General features: G+C 34.7%; 1 protein-coding gene across 4 annotated transcripts in view; it reads right to left on the bottom strand.

Annotated features, from left to right (window-relative positions):
* Positions 1–764: 764 nt before the first annotated feature.
* The window catches only part of LOC128688378 (damage-control phosphatase ARMT1), a 74,253-nt gene continuing 66,245 nt past the window's right edge, over positions 765–8,772 (bottom strand). For 3 of the 4 annotated variants that reach the window (XM_070086769.1, XM_070086772.1, XM_070086771.1), the window contains one exon: positions 765–8,379. In XM_070086769.1, coding sequence (XP_069942870.1) covers positions 8,149–8,379 — 231 coding nt within the window. In that variant the 3' untranslated portion in view covers positions 765–8,148. The remainder of the gene's footprint in view (positions 8,380–8,772) is intronic. The other variant, XM_070086770.1, reaches the window with a different exon arrangement.

The raw sequence follows: 8,772 nt of genomic DNA, 5'->3' as shown, positions 1-8,772 counted from the left end.
CCTTTTCATAGTAAAACCAATCCAAATCGCCTTCATTTCTATAATATGTTTTCCATTCTGTCAAATGTGACTATGAAAATGAGAATATAACCATAAAAACTATACAAAAATACACCTCAAATTCGGCATTTTAATCAAAAAAAAAAAAATAACACCAGTTTTTTTTTCTCATTATGCACTACTTACTGCAGGTTTTTTTTTTTTATACTGCACAGACTGACCACACAGACCCATTCTCTCACATGTGGGCCTACCAGCTTTCTCCCGCTTGATTTGACGCTGCTAGAATTTTTGAATATACATGTATATATGTGTCAAACACATTGGCTCATAAGACGTATATATGTACATGTATATACAACCGAAACAGTCAAAGGGTTAATGTAAAAAAAAAAAAAAAAAAAAAAATTTAATACTTTTGGGTGTCTGGAACGGATTAATTAATTTGATTTATATTATTTCTTATCGGGAAAACGGTTTTGAAAATCGTGAATTTTGAATTTCGGCAGACTCTCTGGAATGGATTAATCACGAAATTCAAGGGTCCACTATAATTACAAAGCTCAAAACCACCTTTTGAACAAAAATTTTCAACATCAACTGTAACTTTGCCAATTCTTTCTATCAATGTTCTTTCCTCAACATCATCACCTCTATCATCTTTCACCTCTGTTGTGTAGCACTATGTGGCCCTTGTAGGTCTAGTCCTACATGAATATAACAGTACATAATACTTGAATTAAGGATTTAAAATAAACACTATGTAAAAATTTATATACATTTTTAGTACAAAGATCGAAATTTAACATTTGAATGATAAACATCAAAATGTTACATAGAATCAATGCAGGGAAAATCCAACACTTTTCTGTATTCTTTATTTATCAAGAATATAGTAACTGGTTCTGTAATGTGAAAGCAAACTAGCAAGTGCAATTAACAAAACATTTAAAGTACTTTTTCAGACATTTAATATCTGCAAATGGGTGAAATATTTTGGAGATTCTACACGACGTCCTCCAGAGTAGGAAGGGACCAAAGCAACAAAGATTTCAAGGAAAAACAGTGATGTACTATATGTGTGTCCAGGTTTTTCCTGTTATAACTATTATATCAATGGTAAAGTACTTTAATGGTTAAAAAATATGTATTTATTTTAATTATATGCATGTACATTTAAACCACAATAATAACACTTAAAAAAGTTTAACCATACCCAATTTATTCTAAGAAACAACACTGACACTTATATTATCATATTTTGCTCTAGACAGAACAATGGCTGAAATTTTATACAAGCTTCCCCAGTAAACACTACAGCTGTTCATGTTCATCACTCGTAAGTTGCAGGGTGTCAGATTTGGCACAGATCCCTACTATCTCTTTCTCTTTCAATACTTTGCCCATTAGCTTTCAGCTATTGTATCTTTTACACACTCTTAGCACCTCCTCATCCTGCCAATACAATCTTTCACATATGTACTGTATTTATATGCCAACCTAGCACAATTATTTTTATTATGTCCATTCATTGTATGCCCACATACAATTTTAGGGAATTGAGTGAATGGCTCATGATGCTAGGAGTTAACTTCAAATGTTTTAAAGGTCCTTAAACAATTGTCACTACCTTAATTATTGTAAATGATGAGAAAGTACCTTTTTATGAAGAAAATAAATTCTGAAGATATATATATATATAGTATATATATCTTTGTTCAAGTTTATAACCTGCGGTTGGTGTTGTGGCCAGATCTTGAATGAGAAAAATGTTGTGGTCAAATGCTCAGTTAACACAAGATTTCTATTGTGATCAGATCTTGACTGATTATTATTATTATTATTATAATAAAAAAGAAGCACTGAACCACAAGGGCAGATCTTGACTGAGACTTGTATTATGGTCAAGTACTGGGCTTGCTGAAGTTTTTGTTTGGATATCTTTTTGATTCTAGGTAGTAGGTTGGTAGACAGCAACCGCTCAGGGAGGTACTACCGTCCTGCTAAGTGAGTGTAAAATGGATGCCTGTAATTGTTTTACATGATGGTAGGATTGTTGGTGTCCATTTTCTGTCTCATAAACATGCAAGGTTTCAGGTACGTCTTGCTACTTCTACTTACACTTAGGTCACACTACACATACATGTACAAGCATATATGTATATGCACACCCCTCTGGGTTTTCTTCTATTTTTCTTACTAGTTCTTGTTCTTGTTTATTTCCTCTTACCTCCATGGGGAAGTGGAACAGAATTCTTCCTCCGTAAGCCATGCGTGTTGTAAGAGGCAACTAAAATGCCGGGAGCAAGGGGCTAGTAACCCAAAAGGAAAAAACTTTCGTTTTTCCTTTTGGGCCACCCCGCCTCGGTGGGATACGGCCGGTGTGTTGAAAGAAAGAAAGAATCTTTTTGATTATAATAATAATAATTTTGTCTGGATATTAAGCTGAATTTTTGTTCTGGTCATTGGAAATGGCCTATGTGGATATCTTGGGTGTTTATTAAGTGAAATATAAAGACAGATCTTAGTCCACAATTACTGGTAATTACACTATACACACTATTAAATTAGGGAGTGTAGTGTGGTAGAGTTCCTTCTCACACTACTATATATTAAATGTAATATCAGCAATGTACAGCTTGTGTGTGTATCAACTACAGCTTGCATAAAGATCAAGAATACTAGTTGTACAGATAAATCAAATACATGGTAATGTACTGTAGTGGATAGAGAAAACCATTCTTATATTTTCACTTCAGCCGAGTCAACATCTCTCATCAACTTCCCTGATAATGACTACATTTTATTGTTTTGGCTGATATTTTATCAAACATTTTTATTTTATCCGATATATATACTTATTTAGTACAGGCGTGGCAGCTTTAAAATTATGACTGTGCTCGCATGTATTCAGGGCTGAGGCAGTCACCATGGAGCTCATTATTCAGTGAACGTAGCACAAAGCTTGCCACACGTGCTAGAGGGGCTTACCAAGATATTTACAATGTAACCTAATTTTTTCTTTATTTCAGTATATAGTAAGATTTTGTTCTATATTAAATACAATACAGTATATACCTTTATAATGCATGGATTAACATGGTAAACACTAGTGTGTTACCAAGTGTGAAATGTCTTTTAAAGCTGCTTTCTAAAATTCAAAGCCAAAGTCACTGCCGGGTCCCTCCCCCCCTTCTCCATAGTAACACATTTCAATATTCTTTTATTGTCCTATTTTATTGTCATTCATGGGTTTAGTGCTCAGTTTGATTATAACAACATTGTCATTCAACCTATAGTTCAGTCAGTCTCTAGTTCGAGATGGAACAAGTTGCAAAGGAGACATTCTGTGATTACGTATTCTATGTGCCATACTGAATAATAATATACAAAAACTTAGAAATGAATATGGAGAGTGGCCCTTTTTCAATATTTGTTTTTAAGGGAAGATTACAGATTCAGATGTTTTTCTTTATATTGTTTTGGTTTGTTTATATTCCTTTTTACCTTGTTATTGCTTCAATTGTGCTCATTTCTGGATATATTACATAGTTTGTCATGCTGAGCATCTTTTGTTAATAAGAGTTTTTGTTGGGCTAACATTTTTCTTTTCAAAAATTTTACTTTTTGGACGTCCGTTGAAAAATATCACCTTAATTGAAGCAACAATAAAGTAAAATGTTCCAACCTGTAATAATTTCCAAACCTGTAATTGCCTCGTGTTCATTGTCAATGCCTGGGAGTCGCTCATTGTCAAGGCATGCTAAATACATTTTTAAGTTTCTGTTCAGATTTGATCAGCAAATCTGAAAAATCTGAGGAAAAAAAAAATACAGCCATACCTTGCATAGTATGGGTTTAGAACAGTACAAGTTTTGACATAACATGGTTTATAAATTTTATTTAACCACATTACAAAACATCGGTATGTGTGCCTATAAGGAATAAAGATAAAATAAAAAAATATGCAAGATGCTGTAGCCATTCCATATCAAAAGTGGTTATAAAAAACCATAGTTCTCAAATGGATAATATAGAATGTCTTTTAATGTTATGGATTGAAGACTGAAGCCAGAAAGGAATTCCATTAGGTTGGATGACGAGTCAAGCTAAAGCAACAAGTCTATGCAACATTTAAAAAAGAAAAATGGCAATCAAGGGGAAAGTTTTTGGCAAGTAGTGGCTGGTTTTACAACTTTAAAAAGCTTATGGGACTTATAATGTTTGAATTATTGGTCAGTGTCAGTGCAGACAATGAGCCAGCTGCAAGATATCCTAATGATCTAAAAAATTGACTGAAGAAAATGACTACAAAGATGAGCACATTTTTAAAGTAGATGAAACAGATTTGGTTTTGGAAGATGCCATCATGCAATGTGTCATCACGTTGTTCCAGTGGTTTTTGCCAGTTTTCCTTTCTTGCTCTCTTGTATTGATAAAGCCACTGGATGGCAAAACATCTACAATAAAGATATCCAGATGTTGCACATGTGTCTTAACTTTCATATTGTCAGTATTTTATACCTTTCTTGCACAGGCTGTTACTGGTGGCAGCCCATTGGCCCTCACATCCTATCACAGCCTAGTTGATCTGTCACATGGAGGAGGTACATATCCAATTCCCTCTTAAAGACTTATACACTTGTTCCTGCAGTGTTTATCATCTTGTGGTATGCAACACCAATCTTCCAAACAGGAAAACTAGTTTCCATAGCCTACCAATCTACAAACCATGCTAAAAGATCTAAACTTGGTTTACTTATTAACATTTGTAAAGAAGAAGCAATAAAAAAGTGAACTATTTAACACAAAATGATAAACAGGTAACCATTAGTGATTATGCACAGAGGATGAGAGAATACTGCAGTGATGATGCCTACAGTGACAAATAGATGAAGACAAAGATCACAGGACATATTTGGAGTACAACAACTGTCCTGAATGATTTTATGAAGTACCTAAGTTGACAATTTGGTAAGGAAAAAATGAGGATTGTGAAGATATAGCTCTCATTAAGAATAATAAGTGCATGGACAATTTTTATCTTTGAAAGAGAACATGATACTCTTAGTACAGACTCTGCAGCTTGTTTTAAGAAAATTACTTGTCTGTTTAGTGCTTTATTTGGTTATAATAATTTTAAGAACACTTCACTGGAAAAAGGTAGACAGATTGTATCAGTGGGTCAGGCCACTGTTCAAAGTTACTTAGTGTAAGAACTCTCATCTCACCTCTTCAGACTGGTCTGGTCATTTAGATGCTTCACCAAGGTTCCTGAATAATTTGCTAAGCAGTCATGGATACTGTAAATCTTACTCAGAAGTTAAGAAAGTATCCTGAGCAGCAAGATTATAAGGTACAACCAGTCCAGGTATTACCCATAACCACACTGTGCAATTTGTGACATAACACTGATCACAACATAAGCACACTTGATGGATTCAACACATTCCATGGAATGGAAATAAAGCTGAAGTGATCCCTGGAACTAAACAGCAAACATCAGGACCAAAATGTTCTTTTTACAGAAGATGTATCAGCACTCATGAAGATACATTCAATTTTTTAACAGACCCTCCAATAGACCAACCACTGATCTAGGAAATGACTAATCTCTGCTATGATGACCCCCTAAACTGAAGCTACATCTCTGGAAAATTGAGTTGCCAATGCATTCACCAAAGCCAGGTTGGTCAGGAATGATGCAGGATGCAAGTCAAAGAAGTCATCCAGGACATTCATTCATTATACATCCTCTGATAGTAAACATAAATGCTAGAGACAGCTGTTTTTACTTAACACTATGATTTGTGTGTACAGAGGCCAAATGCCACTGTATAATACTTATCCTCACCTTTGATCAGCCATGAAGGTGGAAAGGTATAAGTAACCATTGTGATCAATGAACCATCTGACGGTGAGCTACACTCATTTGTGTTTTGCATATCAGTTGCACAAGTCCTCTGATGTTAGGGTTAGGCATTCAAGAGCTGCTGAAGAGTGTATATCCTCCAAACTGTGGGGTACAAGATATGGTTAGTGGCAGAGGTGTGGGAAGAGCAGCCAGAGGACATTTTCTTGTTAATACTGCTCTCAATGCCATGATTGCAGTGAAAGCATTCAATTTCTCCATTCTGTACTTCAATTTAGGTTAAACCATGTTGGTTATGCTCATAATTACATCATTTACTAAATCAAGAGTACAGCATATGCACTAATGCATTTTTGGGATAGTTTCCACAAGACTTAGAATTTTTTCTTTGGGGATGAAGTTTAGTGCTAAAACAAATTGAATACAAAAGCACACAGTGTGCCTGTAGATAAAATTCATTTTACCTGTGTTACACCAGTTCCTTTGGTCTCCTTTTTAACTATATGTTCCTTACATATTTATCAATATAACACAAAAATAAATTATTTTGCAATTAGTTCTTGGATGACTCATTTTCCCTGCTAGATTGACTGAACTTATTTGTGTTAAACATGATACACAGTAATTTTAAAGTAAAATTTAATTATTTTTTTTTATTAACACACTGGCCGATTCCCACCAAGGCAGGGTGGCCCGAAAAAGAAAAACTTTCACCATCATTCACTCCATCACTGTCTTGCCAGAAGGGTGCTTTACACTACAGTTTTTAAACTGCAACATTAACACCCGTCCTTTAAAGTAAAATTTAATATTCTATATAAAGATAAAATATTGTCTGCTGTATATAAATTTTTGATCAGTACAGTACAGGCATACCTCACTAATATGGTGGGTTAAGTTCCAGACCGCCACTGTAAAGTAAATATCAAACTAGAGCATATCACAGCCTTTTTTTCACTTTCCAGTGCATATAAAAGCTTAAAAACATGCTTATACTATCATTTATTAAGTGTGCAATAGCATAAGGCCTAACAAAATGATGCAAAGTAAAAAAACAAATAAAAATCGAAAATTGCCAAAAACCATCTTAAGAACGAGGCAAGCACTGAAAATAAACAAGAATGACTGAAAAGTGCCATATTACCGAAGCACTCTATAGTGCCGTATTAATGAGGTATGCCTGTATTACATTTTAATAAAACCATGGCTAGTAAGCTACTAATGCTCAGTCTTGTTTGTAATTAATCATTAATTTTTTATTTTTTTTTTTTTATTATCACACCGGCCGATTCCCACCAAGGCAGGGTGGCCCGAAAAAGAAAAACTTTCACCATCATTCACTCCATCACTGTCTTGCCAGAAGGGTGCTTTACACTACAGTTTTTAAACTGCAACATTAACACCCCTCCTTCATTAATACACATATAAATATGTGAAAGATCACTACAATAACTAACAATTAGAATGATGTGAAGAGTTGATAAATTTGGCAATACAAGGACACAGTTTGACGAGTTTTTATTGAACAAGTTGCTCGACTGTGGACTTCTTCATATCCTACAAAGGAAATCAACTCCAACTTGCATACTCCACAGCAGGCAGGCTAAGAGTTGTTGGAAGATGTGGTGTCAGCTGGACCAGGGCGTAACAAATTAGGTCTCATTTCATGCTTCTCAAGAATATGAAAGCAGCAGTTATACAGACAACACAAACAGAATTAGGGAACTTTCAACATCAAACAACCTCTTCTACAACTCTATTAAAAAACATGTATGTACCAACCCAACCTAATGACACCACCTTGCAACACCTTTGGTCAACTGCTTAGATGAAGTATGTAGGTTCAAAGACAAGTATTTTATCATGACGCAGCTATCACTTGCCATGAAAGGACATATACTGTACTATATATTCAAGCTGTGTACGTTTTCATAAGGAAGTCATAAAGCTCAAACTTACGTTGAATATTGTTTAATAAAAGCAATGCTAAGTGTCCTTGTTTTACTCCAGATATTGATGATGAATATTACAGCAACAAAATATCAACTACATTTATATAGGAAGTGATAAAGCTTATTCTCTAGGCAAAAAATACAAATATAAACTTCACAGCTTCAACAACACAATACTATATGAGAATTATTCCAGGTCCAAAATTTACTACTTCATTATTATGTGAACATTTAATTATAAAAATCTTGATATAAAGCACGTCATATTTAAACTCAACAAGATGCAAAAGAAGAATGTGCTGATAACAATAAAAATTCACCACATCACGAAAAAGTGCAGAGCTGGATCATCCCATACTCTCCACTAATGTTCCAGTCATGGGTTACTGCTGCAGTTCTCTCACTGACTCCAGGAGCCAAGCCAACCACTGGTCCGCCTTTAGCTGTGCGTATAGCTAGCACAGGGGCAGGGCAGAATCCACGAAGTGTGTGTTCAAGACTAGTCGTTGTTGGCCAGTCTAAGTCTCCTGTTAGTTTGCGGTAGTTCAAGTCGCCCTAGAAAATTAAAATGCATGCAATGATTTATATCTTGTAAAGGCTCATTAATGATACAATAATTTGCAATTTGTAATTTTACATCAATAATACTGGCAGATCTGTTATTTAGGTGGTCATAGTTCATTATACAGAATGAACCCAATAAAAGTTACACAATATCTAACTTCAGTATGGAAATATTGTATGTGGAAGTTAAAACAGACATCAGTTTGGTAAATGGTTTGCTGCACTAATAATAATAATAACAACAACAGTAAAGAGAAACTTCAAAAGGCTGCCAGTAGTTGGTGCCACCATCAGCGAAACATTGGTAACCACCACTAGTACACTTTTCACTTGTCTAGACGTAAGTAGTCTATTAGTATTAGGTTAAGTCTGCCCAAAATGCCT

Source organism: Cherax quadricarinatus, chromosome 19, assembly GCF_038502225.1.
Source record: "Cherax quadricarinatus isolate ZL_2023a chromosome 19, ASM3850222v1, whole genome shotgun sequence".
Classification (NCBI taxonomy): domain Eukaryota; kingdom Metazoa; phylum Arthropoda; class Malacostraca; order Decapoda; family Parastacidae; genus Cherax; species Cherax quadricarinatus.
Note: the sequence above shows the minus strand (reverse complement) of the source record. Positions and strands in the feature narration are given on the sequence as shown.